The sequence below is a fragment of the Carassius auratus genome, chromosome 18 (genome assembly GCF_003368295.1).
Source record: "Carassius auratus strain Wakin chromosome 18, ASM336829v1, whole genome shotgun sequence".
Classification (NCBI taxonomy): domain Eukaryota; kingdom Metazoa; phylum Chordata; class Actinopteri; order Cypriniformes; family Cyprinidae; genus Carassius; species Carassius auratus.
Window position 1 is genome coordinate 23,905,633 of NC_039260.1, and position 26,075 is coordinate 23,931,707.

At 41.0% G+C, this 26,075-nt stretch overlaps 2 protein-coding genes and 3 long non-coding RNA genes across 6 annotated transcripts; 2 read left to right on the forward strand and 3 right to left on the reverse strand.

The window, feature by feature from the left end:
* Nucleotides 1–2,084: 2,084 nt before the first annotated feature.
* Nucleotides 2,085–2,434, reverse strand: LOC113118721 (uncharacterized). The gene is made up of 3 exons (XR_003294356.1): nt 2,394–2,434; nt 2,243–2,334; nt 2,085–2,175 (listed from the first exon to the last, which is right to left on the reverse strand). It is a non-coding gene; the product is annotated as an uncharacterized LOC113118721 (long non-coding RNA).
* A 2,704-nt stretch (nt 2,435–5,138) lies between these two features.
* LOC113118717 (zona pellucida sperm-binding protein 4-like) lies at nt 5,139–7,465 on the forward strand. The gene is made up of 8 exons (XM_026288113.1): nt 5,139–5,976; nt 6,054–6,241; nt 6,315–6,412; nt 6,484–6,641; nt 6,715–6,907; nt 6,979–7,126; nt 7,205–7,277; nt 7,356–7,465. Exons 1-8 carry the CDS (start codon nt 5,166–5,168, stop codon nt 7,430–7,432), a joined length of 1,746 nt encoding a protein of 581 aa, XP_026143898.1. The 5' UTR covers nt 5,139–5,165; the 3' UTR covers nt 7,433–7,465.
* Nucleotides 7,466–11,089: 3,624 nt separating this feature from the next.
* LOC113118722 (uncharacterized) lies at nt 11,090–12,902 on the reverse strand. Of its 2 annotated transcripts, XR_003294357.1 has the most exons (4): nt 12,368–12,902; nt 11,585–12,110; nt 11,254–11,343; nt 11,090–11,187 (listed from the first exon to the last, which is right to left on the reverse strand). It is a non-coding gene; the product is annotated as an uncharacterized LOC113118722 (long non-coding RNA). The 2 variants fall into 2 exon arrangements; XR_003294358.1 differs by lacking the exon at nt 11,585–12,110.
* Nucleotides 12,903–13,976: 1,074 nt separating this feature from the next.
* On the forward strand, nt 13,977–20,181 carry LOC113118715 (zona pellucida sperm-binding protein 4-like). The gene is made up of 8 exons (XM_026288111.1): nt 13,977–15,113; nt 18,771–18,958; nt 19,032–19,129; nt 19,201–19,358; nt 19,432–19,624; nt 19,696–19,843; nt 19,922–19,994; nt 20,073–20,181. The coding sequence occupies exons 1-8, from the start codon at nt 14,009–14,011 to the stop codon at nt 20,147–20,149; spliced, it is 2,040 nt and encodes a 679-aa protein (XP_026143896.1). The 5' UTR covers nt 13,977–14,008; the 3' UTR covers nt 20,150–20,181.
* A 3,157-nt stretch (nt 20,182–23,338) lies between these two features.
* On the reverse strand, nt 23,339–25,352 carry LOC113118720 (uncharacterized). The gene is made up of 4 exons (XR_003294355.1): nt 25,103–25,352; nt 23,654–23,819; nt 23,503–23,594; nt 23,339–23,435 (listed from the first exon to the last, which is right to left on the reverse strand). It is a non-coding gene; the product is annotated as an uncharacterized LOC113118720 (long non-coding RNA).
* Between the last annotated feature and the right edge of the window lie 723 nt (nt 25,353–26,075).

Sequence of the window (26,075 nt, forward strand, 5' to 3'; positions counted from 1 at the left end):
TAAAATATTGAAAACATTTAAGTGTATTAAAAAGTAGGATTATGATTTTAGATGCATAAATCTAAAGCCACAAGTTTACTAATACTTCATTTTGATATTTCAGAATATAATCTCACAAAGTGTGAATTTTATGAAACCTTTTCTAAGAACACGTCATGTGTGTTTTTAGAGAAGGCTCATGAAAGGCTAATAAAATTGGTTTATGACTCCTGGAATGCGATTATCTCATGTTTGGACCCGCAAAACTGCCCCATTCATGATTCTATTGTTCTTACGAAACGAGCCTTTCACACATCGGCCAGGTATGACACAAAATCCTCATTCTTCATTTATCATTATTCTTTTTTTGTATTCCGCTACTATTAGCCTTTGTTCTGGTATTTCAAGGTTTACCAAGCCACTGCTTCAATTCCAGCTTACATTTAAACCACTATTAATCAAAAGCCTTACTATAAAAATTACAACACAACATTTTCTTACAACCTTTGTCAAAATTTGGACAAAATGCATTATGAAGAACTGCACCTGCTATGTAGCTGCATTAGAGCTAACGTTAGCATTAAGCTACATAAGACTATTTATGAAATTATTAGTACACTTTTACTCAAAACTCTCTTTATACCCTGACCGAGTGTTTGTAATAACCTCCTTTTGTGATCACATGTGGAATTTGGTTGTTTACTGTTGTAAAAATATGCTATTTATAGCCTTTTACTGCACAAGTTAGCATTTCATATGTACATTTTTTAAATATAAAGGGTTTATTATTTGGATATTTCATGGGTACAGAGGTTTCTCTGTGTTGTGTTCAGATATCAACTCAGAAGTGTACAGGAAATGCATCATGGGTAAGATGGAGTGGGACATGATGCACGGTTATGATGGACAAGACACGGGAGAATCAGGTCTCGTTAACACGCACACGGAAGACTATACACACAGAGACAGGGCTGGGAGCCGATCATTATCATCAGATCACTTAAATCAGTGGAAAATTAATAGAAATTATGATTGTCTGAAGAAATATGAAGTAAAAATCAGACATATATCTCTGTATATGCAACTTTTGACTATAAACCCTATTTGACGCTTTTCAGTGAATCTATGAGAACACAAACCACTGCAGACGTGACTGAATATGAATGCTCTAATTTCTATTCTAAAAATGACTCATACATATTTTGTACTCCTGACATAAATTACTAAATGTTCACTGCAACAATGCACAGTTTCTCCAGGTCAAGTAAGAGAGTGATGTTTAACATGCTGTGAAAGTGAAACAATCTGGGGGCGGTGACAATCTTTGACAGCAAAGGGGTTAAAGATATTTTGGATGAAAACCGGGAGGCCTGTGACCATCCCATCTACTGTCAAGTAAAAGGTCCAGAAAAGCATGCAAAGCACCATCAGAATAACCCATCTACCATCAGTCGTTCCAAACCCATAAGAGCTTTGGTCATCTTCGGCACACAACTTATTTTGGATGAAAACCAGCAGGCTTGTGATTTGGCCTACAGACTGCCAAGTAAAATGCACTCTCAAGGTCCAGAAAAGCATCCTCGGAGTAGTCAGACTATTTGCTACTGCAAAAAAAAAAAAAATTCTGAAGGTGGAAAATGTTGTGCCAGTATTGATACTGGGAGTGCGTGTTTATTGTACCGGTGTTTTAAAAGCATGAGAGATGTCAACAAGGAGCATTATGAAACAAAACTTAACTGACCAAACCTATTTGGGGGATGCAAGGAGTAAATTAAACTGCTCATTTGAAGTTACCAACATGAAGTCAAGTTCACTGCATAAGATGCACACGAAGTCTGCAATGCTTCAAGGAAGTGGACATTCATGCAGAACTCTTTTGGCACAAATGCCAAATAACAGAATTTCCTTTTACAGCATCATGGGCAGTGTATTCCACCTTTACAGTACTCGTCAAAAGGGATCTCACAGCAGTCCCGTAAAGGCTTCTTAGCTTCCCGAATGAGAAAGGGGAGCCTTTCCTTCTGGCATGAGAACAGGTACAGTAGAACTACACGCTTCCTCATGCAAGTCAATTGGTTAAACGAGACCAGACAGAAACAAGAAGTTTTCTCCCCACATTTATTGAACAAGCTAAAGTCTTTTTGTGCTTTTGAACCACTACAGGACCGAGCGAGGCCTTCCCTTCCCACTGAAGGCCTAGAAAAAGCAGACAGAGTTAAGTGCTTTAACAGTCAAAAACCAAGCTTAAAAAGCACCTTCCTACCTCCAAAAGGAGGAGCAGCAGTTCCACCATCAGGAACACCTGTTGGGTCACAGCAACCACAAACCTGATGGTTCCCATCAGCAGCAAGCCACCTGCAATACAAAAAATTAGACATGGCACCTTTAATGTTTAGAAAGGGGCATGAACTTACCCATTGGCAAAGGAACAGGACTTGTGGAGCGCTTAACCGGGGCGGCTCCGAGCGAGAGTGGCCTTCAGAACACACGTTCTGATCCTCAGAGACAACCACAGGTAAGGGGTCACAAATCAAAGCAAATGGGAGAGGTCTGGAAGCAGTGACCTTGGCATCCACTAGACATCTAAGGAGTAAAAAGTTGTCAGGGACAAAGTGGTTATAAGAGCAAACGCGGGAATTAACCACCTCTGCAGCATCTGGTGACATGAACACACCCATGATCAATGAACAAGTATCTCAGAAGGGCATTCACATCAGGTACTCGGGTCGCCACCGAGCCCCCAACCTCTCGCTCACTCTCGTGAGGCCAATAAGGAAGTGACTAAACCTGCAATTCATCGACTGGCCACTTGAGTCCAGCCGCAAAAGGGAGTCAGTCTCAGACTCCCCATGTTAAAATGCCCAACTTTACAGCAGGGAGAAAAAAAAAAAACATGTTTACAGCCTGGTGCAAAATTTTTTTGGTCTAAATAGCTAATTTTGCCCTTCATGACAACTGTGAGAGGGGTGATTTTTTTTTTATAACTCCACCCTTTAAGTTATAATAGGACTTAAATTTCTGCATAATTGGGGGCGTAGCCACTTGAATGACAGGTGGATTGCCGGTGCTGACACTGCCGTTGTGCTAGGTGGGTGTGGCTTCAGCAACTAGATTGACATTTGATTGTCCGGGAGAGTCGCGAGGTGACATGCTGCCAAGGATGGCGATGGCCCGTTCTACACACTTTAGGCTTCAAAAACACTTCAGGAGTCTACGGGTGATGTCACTGACACTACGCCCATGTTTTTGTACGGTCTTTGGTGGCCACACAGCGGTCCACAACCACACGCAGAGGGACGAGGTTGTATATCTTCACAGATGCCTCAACATTAATAACATCACCCAGGAAGTAAGTGTCTGAAGGCCTCTCATGAGACCAGTCATCTGCAAGAGAACAAGAACAGCATAGGCACAGCCACGTTCAGGAAGGCTGAGAAGAAACTGCACAAACCCATCATGAGCTTAAGGTACCCAAGGCTTCAAGGCATCATTGCTGAGGTTTTGAAACCTGCCATTCAAGTAGTAACCAATTAAATTGGCTTCCAGTTCCACCACCTCCAGCTATGCCAAAAGTCACAGAGGGTAATTGGAGTGCCGGCAAACAGCTCAGGGGTGTAGGCAAAGGTGTAGACAAGCTCAACCTTGGTCATCTGTAGGATTCAACAAAAAGAACCCATTCCAAGAGGCATCTTAGCAAGTCATGTCATAACACTTAGTTACCAGAGTTATCGGTTATTAAGAGTTTTTCCCACCATAAAAGAACCATTCCATGAATGTTTTAGACTCAGGGAACCATTGATACCAAAACAAGAACAGAGTTTTAGTAGGGTTCAATAAGTCTAGTAACACTTAACAGCTTCTTACCATCAACACGGTTGCAGACCTGCAGATCATTCTCAAAGAGCACCTTTGAGCCTGAGACCAAACCAACAACAGGACATCCTCCTAAAGTCAAACCAGATGGCTGGATCAGTTCGCCATTGCTAAACAAGTCCTGCTGGAACAGTGGGAAACCTCCAATCCAAAGGCTTCAGTGGCACAAGCACAACCAGCACAAACACACACTGCAAAAGACCCACCCTGACAAACATTAACACAATACCCACCAGTGCTTGTCTTTGTCCATTAAATACAGCTTTGAATTTAAGCGGCTCCTCCTCTTTCAGCTTGATTGATTACCTTTGATTCTCCTCTGGACCTGTAATTAACAAATCAGAACGTTCTGGAATGTCATTAGCCAATGGAAGGTTTGATAAGGTCCTGAGATTTTCATCTACACTTACTCACAATTTTACAATTAAAGCTTGACAGTGTGTCTATGATAGACAATGAATGTCATTAAAAAAGCCTCTGATATGACTCAAATAATATAAAATATTCATTAAAAATATATATATTTTTTAAGGAGTTTTTAGTTCATTATTGAAAAAGATTTGGAAAATATAGAATTGCATCACTTGCTTCCCAATGAATCCTCTGCAGTGAATGGGTGGTCATCAGAATGGAAGTCCAAAGAACTGATATAAATATCAATATAATCCACAAATAATTAACATCAATTACTGTCTTGTGAAGGGAAAGGCTAAGTGTTTATAAGAAACAAATTAATCGTTGAGAAATTCAAATTCAGATTCAAACTATTGTTTCCGGCCAAAATTTGAGTTCATAATCCCAGTTAAAGGTGCCATAGAATGCATTGATACAATATTTTAAATGATACAGTATTTACATAGAAGGTACGTGGCTTGGGTATGGGCAAAAATTCTCCAGAAACAGTTTTACATGCCCATTTACAACCCTGGGATTTGTCCCTAGAATTATTTGGAAGGGTCATGAACAATAATGTTGAGCTCTGCTCTGATTGGCTGTTTCAGAGAGCGGATCTTCTGTCCAGCGTGAACGATGGAGAGATAAGGCATCCAACCTGATATGCTTGAGCCTGTATCAGACGAAGGTAAAAATTTGGAAAGACTGTTTAGTATCCGAGTGAGCGAGGCTTGAGAGAGTTGTCAATGAAGATGTGGACGCAGCCTCTGTGTTGCTGTTATAAGCGTTGAATCTTGAGATCCAATGAGAATCACCCAGTTGTTAATGAAGAGGGAGGGACTATCGATAATTAGCTGAAAATTGTAGAATACAAAAAGACTAAATGGCAGTATTTCTACTTTGTGTTTAGCTGTTTAACAATGGCTGGATTTTTGTGTTTGGTTCAGATTTTGATGGTCTGTGCTTTCTGTCATGCTGTTCCACAGTGGAGAAAATCGCTTCAGGATGCTCAGGCTCTGATGATTCAGCAAACTGACCAGCAGTTTCCAGTTCAGAAGCCAGTTCAACAGCTAACTAGCCAGCAGTTTCCAGTTCAGAAGCCAGTTCAACAGCTAACTAGCCAGCAGTTTCCAGTTCAGAAGCCAGTTCAACAGCTAACTAGCCAGCAGTTTCCAGTTCAGAAGCCAGTTCAACAGCTAACTAGCCAGCAGTTTCCGCTTCAGAAGCCAGTTCAACAGCTAACTAGCCAGCAGTTTCCAGTTCAGAAGCCAGTTCAACAGCTAACTGTCCAGCAGTTTCCGCTTCAGAAGCCAGTTCAACCGCTAACTAGCCAGCAGTTTCCGCTTCAGAAGCCAGTTCAACCGCTAACTAGCCAGCAGTTTCCACTTCAGAAGCCAGTTCAACAGCTAACTAGCCAGCAGTTTCCGCTTCAGAAGCCGGTTCAACAGCTAACTAGCCAGCAGTTTCCGCTTCAGAAGCCAGTTCAACCGCTCACTAGCCAGCAGTTTCCAGTTCAGAAGCCAGTTCAACAGCTAACTAGCCAGCAGTTTCCGCTTCAGAAGCCAGTTAAACAGCAGTTTCAGAAGCCAGTAGTGCAGGCAGAGCCCCTTGATAAATGTGCTGTAGATGATTCTGAGCAGATCCAATGTGGTCTACCTGGGATCAGTGGTGCTGAGTGTGAAGCTATCGACTGCTGCTTTAATGGACAGCAGTGTTTCTATGGGAGGGCAGGTAAGTGTTCTCAATCTTCTTCTGTTCGTGTTAAACTGATTCCCTGCACTTTAATCTGCCCTTGTACCTCGTTCTAGTGACTGTCCAGTGTATTAGAGATGGTCAGTTTGTGGTAGTGGTGTCTAGAGACGTTACTCTGCCTCGACTGAGTCTGGATTCGGTTCATCTACTGGGTGGAAATGACCCACCCTGTGCTCCTGTGGGGTCCACACCTTCCTTTGCTATATACCAGTTCCCTGTGACCGCATGTGGCACGAGCGTGATGGTGAGAAGCTGCTACTGGTCTTATTCTGCATTGCTCATGATGGACTGGATGCTGACACTGATCCTATTCACAGGAGGATGGAGGATATGTGGTGTATGAAAACCGAATGACCTCATCGTATGAAGTGGGGATTGGACCGTATGGTTCCATCACAAGGGACAGTCATTTTGAGTAGGTGATCCATGACTTGGTGTGAACATTAATCCCTGATAAATGCTACAAGCTCGCTGTGTGTTGTGCAGGTTTCTCTTCCAGTGTAGATATTCAGGAACGTCTGTGGAAGCTCTGGTTGTGGAAGTCAACTCTGTTCCTCCACCTCCACCAGTAGCTGCTCCTGGACCTCTCAGGGTGGAGCTCAGACTGGCCAATGGCCAATGTGTCACCAAAGGCTGTGCTGAAGGTAAGGTCTTGTCCTGTGTCTGCCTAAAGCCTTTCAAACTGGAGCCTGGTTAATCCCCAGTGTTGTTCCTCAGGGGATGAGGCCTACACGTCCTACTACAGTGACACTGATTATCCCATCACAAAAGTCCTGCGAGAGCCTGTGTATGTTGAGGTGCACATTATGGAGAGGACTGACCCCAACATTGTCCTGATGCTGGGACATTGTTGGGCGACTTCAACCCCCAGTCCACTCAGTCTCCCCCAGTGGGACCTTCTGATCGACGGGTGAGTGTACAGCCAGTCTTTGTCCGTTAGTCTGCTGGGAGACCCTTCCTAACCTTCTCTTTCGTCTTCAGATGCCCTTACCAGGATGACCGCTATCTGACCACACTGGTTCCAGTGACTGGATCATCTGGTCTTCAATTCCCAACCCACTACAAGCGCTTTGTTGTGAAGATGTTCACATTTGTAGATCCAGCCTCGCTGGCTGCTCTGCAGGAAACTGTATGCCCCCTTTACTTGAACATTTGTATATTTACTACTTGTGGATTCTGTGACTTGAGCCTCTTTCTTCCCTGTCAGATCTTCATCCACTGCAGTACAGCGGTGTGCCATCCATCATCTGGCTCTTGTGAGCAAAGCTGCACCAGGAAACGTGAGTTCTTGATTTCTCTTGACAAGAGGAACTGAGCATTTTAGAACCGCGTTCTCACTTCTAATGTTTCTCTTTCAGGAAGAGACACTCGTATCAAGGATGTCTCTGGGGAGCAGACCGTGGTTTCTAGTGGAGGAGTTACTCTGGTCATGTAAATCTAGTGTTTTTAATAAACTTGTAGAACATCGTCTTGTCTATTGGTATTGTTTTGATTCGACTTTTTTTTTTTTTTTTTTTTTTTTTTCTTCCCACTATCAAACCAATGGTCCACAACCTTTAGTATGGTTGTGCATTCCTTTATCCGTCCTCCAGTTGCTAACCAGCACAAGGTTCCCCTTTAATTTGTCTTCCAAACAGTAGTTTGGTTCCTGATGTTCACAATGTAAAGTTATGTGGATCAGTGGCGCCCTCAGAAGATTTTAATAGGGGTGGCCAAATGAGGCCACCATAAATCTTGGGGTGGCACACCAAAATAGAAAAGTAAGGGTTTGCAATCTTAATAAATCGTCCCCTTGGAATTATAAGGTTCTATCTGACGTTTTTGTCCAAATTGAGTTATTCATTTTTTTTTTACGTATATTTTGGGATTTTTCTATTTTAAAAAAAGGTCCTATCTACAGAAGTCTATGGAACACAACTTTAACGCCCAATATCCCAAAACTACTCAGAACTTTTCATGCCTTTTTTCTAAAAGTGTGCACCATCTTTTTGGTGAATTACTTGTATTTGGGTTGTTACCAAGCAGATGCAATCATTCTCAACAAAATAGATATTTTGAAATGCAGAGAAAACCGAAGCTGCATCTAAAGTGCCATTTAGATGTTTTAGTTTAATGCAGCTGTGTGGGCCATGGAATACTTTAGCCTGCAGTTACAAATGAATTTTTTTTTTTTTTTTTTAAATAAAACCTTAATCTGTTTGAAATTACAAACAAAATTGTAAAGGGTACCTTGAATGTGAAATTAAAATTGGCAGTGAGTCACTGTTAATAAGTGAGTCATTGCGGTTGAATAGTCATATTAAAGGTTGATTCATTCAGGATCGAAACTATCATGTTACTCAGAGACGCAAAATAGTGGCTGTGTTTGGAATTAATTTTGTTCTTGGAAATGGAGCAAAAAATGGTAATATGTTGTCTAAAATGTAAGTCTCTTGATATTAACTTGTTTGTTGAACTGTTGTATAAAATCAATATCACATTTGTAATTATGCTGACTTTTCTGGAGAAAAACGTAACTCTTCGTGTGATCATAACTATACAAATTATATAGACCTATACATTTTCTGTCCCATATCTTGAAAAATGTGAATCACTCCACCTGTTATAACAAAGATATATACAGTAAGCTCAAACATGTAAATAAAAATATTGAAAACATTTAAGTGTATTAAAATTATGTATAATATGATTTTAGATGCATAATGAAGCTAAAGCCACAAGTCTACCAATACTTCCTTTTGATATTTCAGAATATAATCTCACAAAGTGTGAATTTTATGAAACCTTTTCTAAGACCACGTCATGTGTGTTTTTAGAGAAGGCTCATGAAAGGCTAATAAAATTGGTTTATGACTCCTGGAATGCGATTATCTCTTGTTTGGACCTGCAAAATTCATGATTGTATTGTTCTTACGAAAGGAGCTTTTCACACATCGGCCAGGTATGACACAAAATCCTCATTCTTCATTTATCATTATTCTTTTGTTTGTATTCTGCTATTATTAGCCTTTGTTCTGGTATTTCAAGGTTTACCAAGCCACATCGCTTCAATTCCAGCTTACATTTAAACCACTATTATCAAAAGCCTTACTATAAAAATACAACACAACCTTTGACAAAATGCATTATGAAGAAGAACTGCACCTGCTATGTAGCTGCATTAGAGCTAACGTTAGCATTAAGCTACATAAGACTATTTATGAAATTATTAGTACACTTTTACTCAAAACTCACTTTATACCCTGACCAATTGTTTGTAATAACCTCCTTTTGTGATCACATGTGGAATTTGTTTTTTTACTGTTAGAAAAATATGCTATTTATAGCCTTTTACGTCACTGCACAAGTTAGCATGTTATAAATAAAAGTGTTTATTATTTGGATATTTCATGGGTACAGAGGTTTCTCTGTGTTGTGTTCAGATATCAACTCAGAAGTGTACAGGAAATGCATCATGGGTAAGATGGAGTGGGATATGATGCACGGTTATGATGGACAAGACACGGGAGAATCAGGTCTCTGTTAGCACGCACACAGAAGACTATACACACAGAGACAGGGCTGGGAGCCGATCATTATCATCAGATCACTTAAATCATTGGAAAATTAATAGAAATTATGATTCTGTCTGAAGAAATATGAAGTAAAAATCAGACATATATCTCTATGTATATGCAACTTTTGACTATAAACCCTATTTGACGCTTTTCAGTGAATCTATGAGAACACAAACCACTGCAGACGTGACTGAATATGAATGCTCTAATTTCTATTCTAAAAATGACTCATACATATTTTGTACTCCTGACATAAATTACTAAATGTTCACTGCAACAATATGTGTCACAGTATTGGTCAAATATTGAAGCTAGAGTCTTTAAACTTCCAACTGATGCACAGTTTCTCCAGGTCAAGTAAGAGAGTGATGTTTAACGTGTGGTGAAAGTGAAACAATCGTGGGATGTCCCCAACACTTGCGAGACGGTTGAAGCCACCGGTCCGCTGGGCATTGGAGTTGCTAACTTGGCGTCTTTGTCACTAGATTTAACAATCCCCCCCCCCCAGAAATAAATAATGTTAACAACAAATCTAGCAACTTTTTGGGCAATCATTAAGTCTCAGACTCTCTGGTGCTGCCGCACGAGCACGAGGTCTCGCTTTCCCAGCGAGAGTCTCTCTCTGCATCTGTTCAGCGAGCGCAGAGAGGAGCAGCACTTTCAGTAAAAAAAAAAAAAAAAAGATATTCTGTTGCATCTAACTCTATTTTACAAGCAAGTATAGCCAACATCAGTCACAGCACAACCACTGACTTTATATATGTATTTTATTGGTGCATATTAATGTTTGAGAGCTTATGTAGTCTTAATGAAGTGAGTTTCAGTCATTATAATATTCATTGCATTGTCTGACAACAGAATTGATTCCCATTCCATCTGCTGAAAAGCTTTATGGAGATGAAGATTTCGTTTTTCAATATGACCTGGCACCTGCTCACAGTGCCAAAACCACTGGTAAATGGTTTACAGACCATGGTATTACTGTGCTCAATTGGCCTGCCAACTCTCCTGACCTGAACCCCATAGAGAATCTGTGGGACATTGTGAAGAGAAAGTTGAGAGACGCAAGACCCAAAACTCTGGATGAGCTTAAGGCCGCTATCGAAGCATCCTGGGCCTCCAGAACACCTCAGCAGTGCCACAGGCTGATTGCCTCCATGCCACGCCGCATTGAGGCAGTCATTTCTGCAAAAGGATTCCCGACCAAGTATTGAGTGCATAACTGAACAATTATTTGAAGGTTGACTTTGTATTAAACACACTTTTCTTTTATTGGTGGGATGAAATATGCTAATTTTGAGATGGGAGTTTTGGGTTTTCATGAGCTGTATGCCAAAAATCAGTATTAAAACAATAAAAGACAGGGAATACTTCAGTTGGTGTGCAATGAATCTAAAATATACGAAAGTTAAATTTTTTATCACTACATTACGGAAAATTTTCCACAATATGCTAATTTGAGAAGGACCTGTAAGTACAGTAGAAATACCCGCTTCCTCGTGCAAGTCAATTGGTTAAACGAGACCAGACAGAAACAAGTTCTCTCCCCACATTTATTGAACACCAGCTAAAGTCTTTTTGTGCTCTTGAACCACTACAGGACCGAGCGAGGCCTTCCCTTCCCACTGAAGGCCTAGAAAAAGCAGACAGAGTTAAGTGCTTTAACAGTCAAAAGACAGGCTTAAAAGCAGCTTCCTACCTCCAAAAAAGCAGCAGCAGTTCCACCATCAGGAACACCTGTTGAGTCACAGAAACCACAAACTGGTGGTTCCCATCAGCAGCAAGCCACCTGCAATACAAAAAAAAAAAAAAAAAAAAAAAAAAAACACGGCACGTGGAGCGCGTAACTGGGCGCAGGAGCGAGAGTGGCCTTCAGAACACACGTTCTGATCCGCAAGAGACACCACAGGTAAGGAGTCACAAAGACACATGGGAGAAGTCTGGAAGCATTGACCTTGGCATCCACTAGACAGTAAAATGTTGTCAGGGACAAAGTGGTTATAAAAGGAGCAAACGTGGGAACAAATCACCTCTGCAGCATCTGGTGACATGAACACACCCATGATTATCAATGAACAAGCATCTTGGAAGGGCAGTCACATCAGGTACTTGGGTGGCCACACAGCAGTCCACAACCACACACAGAGGGACGTGGTTTTATACCTTCACAGATGCCTCAACATTAATAACATCACCCAGGAAGTAAGAGTCTGAAGGCCCCTCATAGGACCAGTCATCTGCAAGAGAAGAACAGCTTAGGCACAGCCTCATCCAGAAGGCTGAGAGAAACTGCACAAACCCATCATGAGCTTCAGGCAGAACAGTTGAGGCATAAGGGACCCAAGGCTTCAAGGCATTACTGCTGACGTTTTGAAACCTGCCATTTGTGTAGTAACCAATTAAACGGGCTTCCAGTTCCACCACCGCAAGGAATGCCACAAGTCACAGAGGTCGCTGACCTTTGATAATAGCATTGAACGCTGATAATCGAGTGCCAGCAAACAGCTCAGGGGTGTAGGTAAGGGCAAAGGTGTAGACAAGCTCATCCTTGGTCATCTATAGGAGACTGATGTAGTTATCAAGAGGCTTCACAAAAAAAAAAAAAAAAAAAAAAAAAAAAAAAAAACACCATTCCAAGAGGCATCTTAGCAAGCCATAGCCACACTTGGTTACGCAAACAGTTATTAAGAGTTTTTCCCACAATAAAAAGAACAGTCCCATGGATGTTATAGATTCAGGGAACCATTGATACCAAGACAAGGGCCAATTTTTAGTAAGGTTTAAGAAGTCTAGTAACACTTAACAGCTCTTACCATCAACACGGTCGCAGACCTGCAGTTTATTCTCAAAAAGCACCTTTGAGCCTGGGACCAAACCAACAACAGGGCATCCTCCTAAAGTCAAACCAGATGGCTGGATCAGTTTTCCATTGCTAAACAAGTCCTGCTATACCTCCACATTAATCTGGTTGTCACTACACTGAATAGCTACACATCTAGGGGTCACAAGTTGCCTTAAATGAAAGTCCACCGCCATCTTGCTCAGCACTTCTGGAACAGCGGGAAACCTCCAATCCAAAGGCTTCACTGGTCCCTGAAACGCCTGCTTCTCCTGAAGCCCAAGAGGCTCTTTTGCAAATACGCTGTAGTCAAGACTCTGAAACTGAGAAGCTTTCTGCAAAGTGTTCCCAAGCACTTAAGAAACAGGTACTCTGGAAGCTGGATATGATTGATGCTTCTTGGACTTTGACTGGATTCAGACTTCCAAAAGCACTCTTCAGATCAAACGCCTCAAGCACAACCAGCAATAACACACATTGCAAAAAAAACCCATCCTGAAAAACATTAACATGATACCCACTAGAGCCCGTCTTTGTCCATTAAGTACAGCTTTGAATTTAAGCGGCTCCTCCTCTTTCAGCTTGATTGATTACCTTTAATTCTCCTCTGGACCTGTAATTAACAAATCAGAACCTTCTGGAATGTCACTAGCCAATGGAAGGCTTGATAAGGTCCTGAGATTTTCATCTACACTTATTCACAATTTTACAATTAAAGTTTGACAGTGTGTCCATGATAGACAATGAATGTCATTAAAAAAGCCCCTGATATAAATTAAATAATATAAATCAAATAATATAAAATATTCATAAAAAAAACAATTTTTTTTAACGAGTTTTTAGTTCATTATTGAAAAAGATTTGGAAAAATATAGAATTACATCACTTGCTCCCCAATGAATCCTCTGCAGTGAATGGGTGGTCATCAGAACGGAAGTCCGAAGAACTGATATAAACATCAAAATAATCCACAAAAAATTCACATCAATTACGGTCTTGTGAAGGGAAAGGCTATGCGTTTATAAGAAACAAATGAATCATTAAGAAATTCAAATTCAGATTCAAACTATTGCTTCCAGCCAAAATTTGAGTTCATAATCCCCGTTAAAGTTGCCATAGAATGCATTGATACAATATTTTAAATGATACAGTATTTACATAGAAGGTACGTGGCTTGGGTATGGGCAAAAATTCTCCAGAAACAGTTTTACATGCCCATTTACAACCCTGGGATTTGTCCCTAGAATTATTTGGAAGGGTCATGAACAATAATGTTGAGCTCTGCTCTGATTGGCTGTTTCAGAGAGCGGATCTTCTGTCCAGCGTGAACGATGGAGAGATAAGGCATCCAACCTGATATGCTTGAGCCTGTATCAGACGAAGATAAAAATTTGGAAAGAATGTTTAGCATCCGAGTGAGCGAGGCTTGAGAGAGTTGTCAATGAAGATGTGGACGAAGCCTCTGTGTTGCTGTTATAAGCGTTGAATCTTGAGATCCAATGAGAATCACCCAGTTGTTAATGAAGAGGGAGGGACTATCATTAATTAGCTGATAGCTGTAGAATACAAAAAGACTAAAGGGAAGTATCTCCACTTTGTGTTTAGCTGTTTAACAATGGCTGGAATTTGGTGTTTGGTTCAGATTTTGGTGGTTTGTGCTTTCTGTCATGCTGTTCCACAGTGGAGAAAATCGCTTCAGGATGCTCAAGCTCTGATGATTCAGCAAACTGACCAGCAGTTTCCAGTTCAGAAGCCAGTTCAACAGCTAACTAGCCAGCAGTTTCCAGTTCAGAAGCCAGTTCAACAGCTAACTAGCCAGCAGTTTCCGCTTCAGAAGCCAGTTCAACCGCTAACTAGCCAGCAGTTTCCAGTTCAGAAGCCAGTTCAACAGCTAACTAGCCAGCAGTTTCCGCTTCAGAAGCCAGTTCAACAGCTAACTAGCCAGCAGTTTCCAGTTCAGAAGCCAGTTCAACAGCTAACTAGCCAGCAGTTTCCGCTTCAGAAGCCAGTTCAACAGCTAACTAGCCAGCAGTTTCCGCTTCAGAAGCCAGTTCAACAGCTAACTAGCCAGCAGTTTCCGCTTAGGAAGCCAGTTCAACAGCTAACTAGCCAGCAGTTTCCGCTTCAGAAGCCAGTTCAACCACTAACTAGCCAGCAGTTTCCGCTTCGGAAGCCAGTTCAACAGCTAATTAGCCAGCAGTTTCCGCATCAGAAGCCAGTTCAACAGCTAACTAGCCAGCAGTTTCCACATCAGAAGCCAGTTCAACAGCTAACTAGCCAGCAGGTTCCACATCAGAAGCCAGTTCAACTGCTAACTAGCCAGCAGTTTCCGCTTCAGAAGCCAGTTCAACCGCTAACTAGCCAGCAGTTTCCGCTTCAGAAGCCAGTTCAACAGCTAACTAGCCAGCAGTTTCCACATCAGAAGCCAGTTCAACAGCTAACTAGCCAGCAGGTTCCACATCAGAAGTCAGTTCAACAGCTAACTAGCCAGCAGTTTCCGCTTCAGAAGCCAGTTCAACAGCTAACTAGCCAGCAGTTTCCGCTTCAGAAGCCAGTTAAACAGCAGTTTCAGAAGCCAGTAGTGCAGGCAGAGCCCCTTGATAAATGTGCTGTAGCTGATTCTGAGCAGATCCAATGTGGTCTACCTGGGATCAGTGGTGCTGAGTGTGAAGCTATCAACTGCTGCTTTAATGGACGGCAGTGTTTCTATGGGAGGGCAGGTAAGTGTTCTCAATTTTATTCGGTTTGTTAAACCAGGATCGAAAATCATCTAAATGTTGGAGGGACAATAAACATAACATTTCTCACGAGCAAATTTTGAAGGGGAAACCAAAAAAACAGGCAAAATTTTACTTCAGGATATGTGTACAGGGAGGAAAGCCTTACTATTGCATGGAGACCGTTCTATTATCCTTCAAGTTTCTTTTTGGTTCAATGAAAAAGCTGACTAAATTGCAACATTGTTTTGAAGAAGGTTTGTCAGTGTTTTTTGAAGTGGTTTACACAATCAAGCCACCAAAATGCAATGGCATTTGAACTTCAACTTTCATTAATTTATAAAGCACATTTAATAGCAATGTTGCTTCAGTTACAATTAAAACATGCATATATAAAGACGGTTGCCATGACTAGCAAAATGAAGGCATACACCCTCACAACTGTATAGTGAGATCGGTATAGATGCGAAAGACTGGGGGGAAAATAAAAAAAAAAGTGGATTCATTCAGTTCGGAAACACCAACTCGGTGTGTTTTTTCAAAAACTCAATTAGTGCTTTTACTGCTGTAGCTTAGATTTCAACTTTTTTTTTTGTTGGTGAAAGGGCTAAAACGGGCAATGTGGTGCCTAAAATGCAGGTAATAACTTGTTTATTCAATTTTTATAAAAATCACATTTGTTATGCTAATATCTGGAGAACAACTGCACTCTTCGTATGATGTTATATTAGATTAACTATTAAATGAAATAAACTGACCAGTGGTGGCTCGTGAATTTTAAAATCGAGGAGGCAAACTAATTGTATTGGTCTGGGGATCCCTGCCTATTATTTGCTTAACCACTTTAAAATGGCTTTTTGGCAGCTTTTAGTCAGGACCCATAAAGAAAATGTATTCAATATCGCTACTCCTTATAAATACTTGGTAAACCATTAGCCTAGCTTTTCCCGGAGACGTTCAAACTATAGACCGTATAAAAACAGGTTCAAACTAATACCACGTAATTTACGTCTGTATATGGTAGGTTGATATTCCAGAAGGGAGGCTAGCCTCTATGATGTTACTTTTCTTAGTGCTGAAATTCAGCACTCAATGCTGATTGGTTCCCCTGGCCTCCCCTTCTCTTACTTAGCTATTGTAATTACATCAGCAGATTCGGCACAATCACAATAGAAAAGAGGAGCTTTCATGTAATGGTATTACAACTGTGAAATTACAAACAAAATGTATACATTCTGAGACATGAACTGAAAGGAATATTGAATTTTATTAACATTTAAGTCTTCCTCAAATTCACCTCAAAATTTAGGGGAAACTGTGCCTCCCCTCCCTCACCCGACGAGCCACCACTGAAACCGACTAAATCATAGTGAACGCGGGAAAATCTAAATGCGCACCCGCACTAGTCTAGTCTAACGTACAACACTTGTATATGCGTACACTATGGGTGTGTGTAAGACGTTAAAGCTAGGTAAACGCCTGTTATACTCCCTAACAGCGCAGACTACATCGGTGACGAAAGTAAATTGGTACACAATATTTTTTGGACCCCACTTATTAGTGATTTGGCATAATCTATATTAAAGAGAAAATCACGTCATCCGATGTTTAAGGTCAATCAAGTAAGCTTGACTTATGGAGTTCCACAACTGAAACGCATTGTTTTCTCGCACCGGACTATGTGTGTGTCGGTGGTGGTGAGGTAAAAGGGGAGCAGGCAGTGGACCAAAGCACTGTGAGGCAAAGCAAGTGGAACTTGATGTTTAAAACTTTTTTTTTTTTTTTTTTTTTTTTTTTTTTTTTGTTCCTCAGTTCGCATTTGTATTTTACTACTTGCACAATTAGTTAACTATACAGTCAGGTCCATAAATATTGGGACATCGACACAATTCTAATCTTTTTGGCTCTATACACCACCACAATGGATTTGAAATGAAACGAACAAGATGTGCTTTAACTGCAGACTTTCAGCTTTAATTTGAGGGTGTTTACATCCAAATCAGGTGAACGGTGTAGGAATTACAACAGTTTGTATATGTACATCCCACTTTTTAAGGGACCAAAAGTAATGGGACCGATTAACAATCATAAATCAAACTTTCATTTTTTAATACTTGGTTGCAAATCCTTTGCAGTCAATTACAGCCTGAAGTCTGGAGATCAATTAGACATCAGCGTACGCTGGGTTTCATCCCTGGTGATGCTCTGCCAGGCCTCTACTGCAACTGTCTTCAGTTCCTGCTTGTTCTTGGGGCATTTTCCCTTCAGTTTTGTCTTCAGCAAGTGAAATGCATGCTCAATTGGATTTAGGTCAGGTGATTGACTTGGCCATTGCATAACATTCCACTTCTTTCCCATAAAAATCTCTTTGGTTGCTTTCCAAACACCAAACTACCCGGAAGACCATGGAAAACAACTGTGGTGGATGATCGAAGAATTCTTTCCCTGGTGAAGAAACCCTTCACAACAGTTGGCCAGATCAAGAACACTCTCCAAGAGGCAGGTGTATGTGTGTGTCAAAGTCAACAATCAAGAGAAGACTTCAGAGTGAATACAGAGGGTTCACCACAAGATGTAAACCATTGGTGAGTCTCTAAAACAGGAAGGCCAGATTAGAGTTTGCCAAACATCTAAATAAGCCTTCACAGTTCTGGAACAACATCCTATGGACAGATGAGACAAAGATCAACTTGTACCAGAGTGATGGAAAGAGAAGAGCATGGAGAAGGAAAGGAACTGTTTATGATCCAAAGCATACCACCTCATCAGTGAAGCATGGTGGTGGTAGTGTCATGGCGTGGGCATGTATGGCTGGCAGTGGAACTGGTTATCTTGTATTTATTGATGTGGCTGCTGACAAAAGCATTAGGATGGATTCTGAAGTGTTTCGGGAAATATTATCTGCTCATATTCAGCCAAATGCTTCAGAACTCATTGAACGGCGCTTCACAGTGCAGATGGACCATGACCCGAAGCATACTGCGAAAGCAACCAAAGAGATTTTTAAGGGAAAGAAGTGGAATGTTATGCAATGGCCAAGTCAATCACCTGACCTAAATCCAATTGAGCATGCATTTCACTTGCTGAAGACAAAACTGAAGGGAAAATGCCCCAAGAACAAGCAGGAACTGAAGACAGTTGCAGTAGAGGCCTGGCAGAGCATCACCAGGGATGAAACCCAGCGTACGCTGATGTCTAATTGATCTCCAGACTTCAGGCTGTAATTGACTGCAAAGGATTTGCAACCAAACTTTCATTTTTTAATACTTGATTTATGATTGTTAATCGGTCCCATTACTTTTGGTCCCTTAGAAAGTGGGATGTACATATACAAACTGTTGTAATTCCTACACCGTTCACCTGATTTGGATGTAAACACCCTCAAATTAAAGCTGAAAGTCTGCAGTTAAAGCACATCTTGTTCGTTTCATTTCAAATCCATTGTGGTGGTGTATAGAGCCAAAAAGATTAGAATTGTGTCGATGTCCCAATATTTATGGACCTGACTGTATATCATATTTACAATACTCTTTAAATTATATTTTTTTTTGGGGGGGGGGGGGGGGCAACCCTCATATGGGGGGTCCGGACCCCTGCAATTTCCGCCTAAGTATTAAACTGATTCTCTGCATTTTAATCTGCCCTTGTACCTCGTTCCAGTGACTGTCCAGTGTATTAGAGATGGTCAGTTTGTGGTAGTGGTGTCTCGAGACGTTACTCTGCCTCGACTGAGTCTGGATTCGGTTCATCTACTGGGTGGAAATGACCCACCCTGTGCTCCTGTGGGGTCCACGCCTTCCTTTGCTATATACCAGTTCCCTGTGACCGCATGTGGCACGAGCGTGATGGTGAGAAGCTGCTACTGGTCTTATTCTGCATTGCTTATGATGGACTGGAAGCCGACACTGATCCTATTCACAGGAGGATGGAGGATATGTGGTGTATGAAAACCGAATGACCTCATCGTATGAAGTGGGGATTGGACCGTATGGTTCCATCACAAGGGACAGTCATTTTGAGTAGGTGATCCATGACTTGGTGTGAACATTAATCCCTGATAAATGCTACAAGCTCGCTATGTGTTGTGTAGGTTTCTCTTCCAGTGTAGATATTCAGGAACGTCTGTGGAAGCTCTGGTTGTGGAAGTCAACTCTGTTCCTCCACCTCCACCAGTAGCTGCTCCTGGACCTCTCAGGGTGGAGCTCAGACTGGCCAATGGCCAATGTGTCACTAAAGGCTGTGCTGAAGGTAAGGTCTTGTCCTGTGTCTGCCTAAAGCCTTTCAAACTGGAGCCTGGTTAATCCCCAGTGTTGTTCCTCAGGGGATGAGGCCTACACATCCTACTACAGTGACACTGATTATCCCATCACAAAAGTCCTGCGAGAGCCTGTGTATGTTGAGGTGCACATTATGGAGAGGACTGACCCCAACATTGTCCTGATGCTGGGACATTGTTGGGCGACTTCAACCCCCAGTCCACTCAGTCTCCCCCAGTGGGACCTTCTGATCGACGGGTGAGTGTACAGCCAGTCTTTGTCCGTTAGTCTGCTGGGAGACCCTTCCTAACCTTCTCTTTTGTCTTCAGATGCCCTTACCAGGATGACCGCTATCTGACCACACTGGTTCCAGTGACTGGATCATCTGGTCTTCAATTCCCAACCCACTACAAGCGCTTTGTTGTGAAGATGTTCACATTTGTAGATCCAGCCTCGCTGGCTGCTCTGCAGGAAACTGTATGCCCCCTTTACTTGAACATTTGTATATTTACTACTTGTGGATTCTGTGACTTGAGCCTCTTTCTTCCCTGTCAGATCTTCATCCACTGCAGTACAGCGGTGTGCCATCCATCATCTGGCTCTTGTGAGCAAAGCTGCACCAGGAAACGTGAGTTCTTGATTTCTCTTGACAAGAGGAACTGCGCATTTTAGAACCACGTTCTCACTTCTAATGTTTCTCTTTCAGGAAGAGACACTCGTATCAAGGCTGTCTCTGGGGAGCAGACTGTGGTTTCTAGTGGAGGAGTTACTCTGGTCATGTAAATCTAGTGTTTTTAATAAACTTGTAGAACATCGTCTTGTCTATTGGTATTGTTTTGATTCGACAATTTTATTTTTTTTTCTTCCCACTATCAAACCAATGTTCCACAACCTTTAGTATGGTTGTGCATTCCTTTATCCGTCCTCCAGTTGCTAACCAGCACAAGGTTCCCCTTTAATTTGTCTTCCAAACAGTAGTTTGGTTCCTGATGTTCACAATGTAAAGTTATGTGGATCAGTGGCGCCCCCAGAAGATTTTAATAGGGGTGGCCAAATGAGGCCACCATAAATCTTGGGGTGGCACACCAAAATAGAAAAGTAAGGGTTTGCAATATTAACACATGTTTTTTTTTTTTTTTTTAATGGACTATTTTTGCTGTGCAGATCTTATTTCTAATTGTTGACTCCTGGCTCTTATTTTAACCTTATGCCTTTTTTCTAAAAGTGTGCACCATCTTTTAGGTGAGATACTTGTATTTGGATTGTTACCAAGCAGATGCAATCATTCTCAACAAAATGGATATTTTGCAATGCAGAGAAAACCGAAGTTGCATCTAAAGTGCCGTTTTAGTTTAATGCAGCTCTGTGGGCCATGGAATACTTTTAGCCTGCAGTTACAAATGAATGTTTTGATATTTTAAAACCTTGAACTCTGTTTGAAATTACAAACAAAAATCTAAAGGGTACCTTGAATGTGAAATTAAAATTGCCAGTAGGTGGCAGTGAGTCACTGTTAATAAGTGAGTCATTGCGGTTGAATAGTCATATTAAAGGTTGATTCATTCAGGAGCGAAACTATCATGTTACTCAGAGACGCAAAATAGTGGCTGTGTTTGGAATTAATTTTGTTCTTTTGAAATGGAGCAAAAATAGTATGTTGTCTAAAATGTAAGTCTCTTGATATTAACTTGTTTATTGAACTGTTGTATAAAATCAATATCACATTTGTAATTATGCTGACTTTGGAGAAAAACTTAACTCTTCGTGTGATCGTAACTATGACACTAAATTATATAGATCTATACATTTTCTGTCCCGTATCTTGAAAAATGTGAATCACTCTGACTGTTATCATAAATATATATATACGGTAAGCTCAAACATGTAAATAAAAAATATTGAAAACATTTAAGTGTATTAAAAATGTAGGATATGATTTTAGATGCATAAATCTAAAGCCACAAGTTTACTAATACTTCATTTTGATATTTCAGAATATAATCTCACAAAGTGTGAATTTTATGAAACCTTTTCTAAGAACACGTCATGTGTGTTTTTAGAGAAGGCTCATGAAAGGCTAATAAAATTGGTTTATGACTCCTGGAATGCGATTATCTCATGTTTGGACCCGCAAAACTGCCCCATTCATGATTCTATTGTTCTTACGAAACGAGCCTTTCACACATCGGCCAGGTATGACACAAAATCCTCATTCTTCATTTATCATTATTCTTTTTTTTGTATTCCGCTACTATTAGCCTTTGTTCTGGTATTTCAAGGTTTACCAAGCCACTGCTTCAATTCCAGCTTACATTTAAACCACTATTATCAAAAGCCTTACTATAAAAATACAACACAACATTTTCTTACAACCTTTGTCAAAATTTGGACAAAATGCATTATGAAGAACTGCACCTGCTATGTAGCTGCATTAGAGCTAACGTTAGCATTAAGCTACATAAGACTATTTATGAAATTATTAGTACACTTTTACTCAAAACTCTCTTTATACCCTGACCGAGTGTTTGTAATAACCTCCTTTTGTGATCACATGTGGAATTTGGTTGTTTACTGTTGTAAAAATATGCTATTTATAGCCTTTTACTGCACAAGTTAGCATTTCATATGTACATTTTTTATAAATAAAAGGGTTTATTATTTGGATATTTCATGGGTACAGAGGTTTCTCTGTGTTGTGTTCAGATATCAACTCAGAAGTGTACAGGAAATGCATCATGGGTAAGATGGAGTGGGACATGATGCACGGTTATGATGGACAAGACACGGGAGAATCAGGTCTCCGTTAACACGCACACGGAAGACTATACACACAGAGACAGGGCTGGGAGCCGATCATTATCATCAGATCACTTAAATCAGTGGAAAATTAATAGAAATTATGATTGTCTGAAGAAATATGAAGTAAAAATCAGACATATATCTCTGTATATGCAACTTTTGACTATAAACCCTATTTGACGCTTTTCAGTGAATCTATGAGAACACAAACCACTGCAGACGTGACTGAATATGAATGCTCTAATTTCTATTCTAAAAATGACTCATACATATTTTGTACTCCTGACATAAATTACTAAATGTTCACTGCAACAATGCACAGTTTCTCCAGGTCAAGTAAGAGAGTGATGTTTAACATGCTGTGAAAGTGAAACAATCTGGGGGCGGTGACAATCTTTGACAGCAAAGGGGTTAAAGATATTTTGGATGAAAACCGGGAGGCCTGTGACCATCCCATCTACTGTCAAGTAAAAGGTCCAGAAAAGCATGCAAAGCACCATCAGAATAACCCATCTACCATCAGTCGTTCCAAACCCATAAGAGCTTTGGTCATCTTCGGCACACAACTTATTTTGGATGAAAACCAGCAGGCTTGTGATTTGGCCTACAGACTGCCAAGTAAAATGCACTCTCAAGGTCCAGAAAAGCATCCTCGGAGTAGTCAGACTATTTGCTACTGCAAAAAAAAAAAAAAAATTCTGAAGGTGGAAAATGTTGTGCCAGTATTGATACTGGGAGTGCGTGTTTATTGTACCGGTGTTTTAAAAGCATGAGAGATGTCAACAAGGAGCATTATGAAACAAAACTTAACTGACCAAACCTATTTGGGGGATGCAAGGAGTAAATTAAACTGCTCATTTGAAGTTACCAACATGAAGTCAAGTTCACTGCATAAGATGCACACGAAGTCTGCAATGCTTCAAGGAAGTGGACATTCATGCAGAACTCTTTTGGCACAAATGCCAAATAACAGAATTTCCTTTTACAGCATCATGGGCAGTGTATTCCACCTTTACAGTACTCGTCAAAAGGGATCTCACAGCAGTCCCGTAAAGGCTTCTTAGCTTCCCGAATGAGAAAGGGGAGCCTTTCCTTCTGGCATGAGAACAGGTACAGTAGAACTACACGCTTCCTCATGCAAGTCAATTGGTTAAACGAGACCAGACAGAAACAAGAAGTTTTCTCCCCACATTTATTGAACAAGCTAAAGTCTTTTTGTGCTCTTGAACCACTACAGGACCGAGCGAGGCCTTCCCTTCCCACTGAAGGCCTAGAAAAAGCAGACAGAGTTAAGTGCTTTAACAGTCAAAAACCAAGCTTAAAAAGCACCTTCCTACCTCCAAAAGGAGGAGCAGCAGTTCCACCATCAGGAACACCTGTTGGGTCACAGCAACCACAAACCTGATGGTTCCCATCAGCAGCAAGCCACCTGCAATACAAAAAATTAGACATGGCACCTTTAATGTTTAGAAAGGGGCATGAACTTACCCATTGGCAAAGGAACAGGACTTGTGGAGCGTTTAACCGGGCGCCCGAGCGAGAGTGGCCTTCAGAACACACGTTCTGATCCTCAAGAGACACCACAGGTAAGGAGTCACAAACCAGAGCAAATGGGAGAGGTCTGGAAGCATTGACCTTGGCATCCACTAGACATCTAAGGAGTAAAAAGTTGTCAGGGACAAAGTGGTTATAAGAGCAAACGCGGGAACAAAATCACCTCTGCAGCATCTGGTGACATGAACACACCCATGATCAATGAACAAGCATCTCAGAAGGGCATTCACATCAGGTACTCGGGTCGCTACCGAGCCCCAACCTCTCGCTCACTCTCGTGAGGCCAATAAGGAAGTGACTAAAACTGCAATTCATCGACTGGCCACTTGAGGCTGGCTGCAAAAGGGAGTCAGTCTCAGACTCCCCATGTTAAAATGCCCAACTTTACAGCAGGAAGAGAAAAAAAAAAAATCATGTTTACAGCCTGGTGCAAAAACTTTTGTCTAAATAGCTAATTTTGCCCTTCATGACAACTGTGAGCGCAATTTTTTTTTTTTTTTTTACAACTCGTCCCTTTAAGTTATATTAAGACTTAAATTTCTGCATAATTGGGGGCGTAGCCACTTGAATGACAGGTGGATTGCCGGTGCTGACACTGCCGTTGTGCTAGGTGGGTGTGGCTTCAGCAACTAGATTGACATTTTTGATTGTCCGGGAGAGTCGTGAGGTGACATGCTGCCAAGATGGCGATGGCCCGTTCTACACACTTTAGGCTTCAAAAACACTTCAGGAGTCTACGGGTGATGTCACTGACACTACGCCCATGTTTTTATACGGTCTTTGTTGGCCACACAGCGGTCCACAACCACACACAGAGGGACGAGGTTGTATACCTTCACAGATGCCTCAACATTAATAACATCACCCAGGAAGTAAGTGTCTGAAGGCCTCTCATGAGACCAGTCATCTGCAAGAGAAAAGAACAGCATAGGCACAGCCACGTTCAGAAGGCTGAGAGAAACTGCACAAACCCATCATGAGCTTAAGGTACCCAAGGCTTCAAGGCATTATTGCTGATGTTTTGAAACCTGCCATTCAAGTAGTAACCAATTAAATTGGCTTCCAGTTCCACCACCTCCAGCTATGCCAAAAGTCACAGAGGGTAATTGGAGTGCCAGCAAACAGCTCAGGGGTGTAGGCAAAGGTGTAGACAAGCTCAACCTTGGTCATCTGTAGGATTCAACAAAAAGAACCCATTCCAAGAGGCATCTTAGCAAGTCATGTCATAACACTTAGTTACCAGAGTTATCGGTTATTAAGAGTTTTTCCCACCATAAAAGAACCATTCCATGAATGTTTTAGACTCAGGGAACCATTGATACCAAAACAAGAACAGAGTTTTAGTAGGGTTCAATAAGTCTAGTAACACTTAACAGCTCTTACCATCAACACGGTTGCAGACCTGCAGATCATTCTCAAAGAGCACCTTTGAGCCTGAGACCAAACCAACAACAGGACATCCTCCTAAAGTCAAACCAGATGGCTGGATCAGTTCGCCATTGCTAAACAAGTCCTGCTGGAACAGTGGGAAACCTCCAATCCAAAGGCTTCAGTGGCACAAGCACAACCAGCACAAACACACACTGCAAAAGACCCACCCTGACAAACATTAACACAATACCCACCAGTGCTTGTCTTTGTCCATTAAATACAGCTTTGAATTTAAGCGGCTCCTCCTCTTTCAGCTTGATTGATTACCTTTGATTCTCCTCTGGACCTGTAATTAACAAATCAGAACGTTCTGGAATGTCATTAGCCAATGGAAGGTTTGATAAGGTCCTGAGATTTTCATCTACACTTACTCACAATTTTACAATTAAAGCTTGACAGTGTGTCTATGATAGACAATGAATGTCATTAAAAAAGCCTCTGATATGACTCAAATAATATAAAATATTCATTAAAAATATATATATATTTTTAAGGAGTTTTTAGTTCATTATTGAAAAAGATTTGGAAAAATATAGAATTGCATCACTTGCTTCCCAATGAATCCTCTGCAGTGAATGGGTGGCATCAGAATGGAAGTCCAAAGAACTGATATAAATATCAATATAATCCACAAATAATTAACATCAATTACTGTCTTGTGAAGGGAAAGGCTAAGTGTTTATAAGAAACAAATTAATCGTTGAGAAATTCAAATTCAGATTCAAACTATTGTTTCCGGCCAAAATTTGAGTTCATAATCCCAGTTAAAGGTGCCATAGAATGCATTGATACAATATTTTAAATGATACAGTATTTACATAGAAGGTACGTGGCTTGGGTATGGGCAAAAATTCTCCAGAAACAGTTTTACATGCCCATTTACAACCCTGGGATTTGTCCCTAGAATTATTTGGAAGGGTCATGA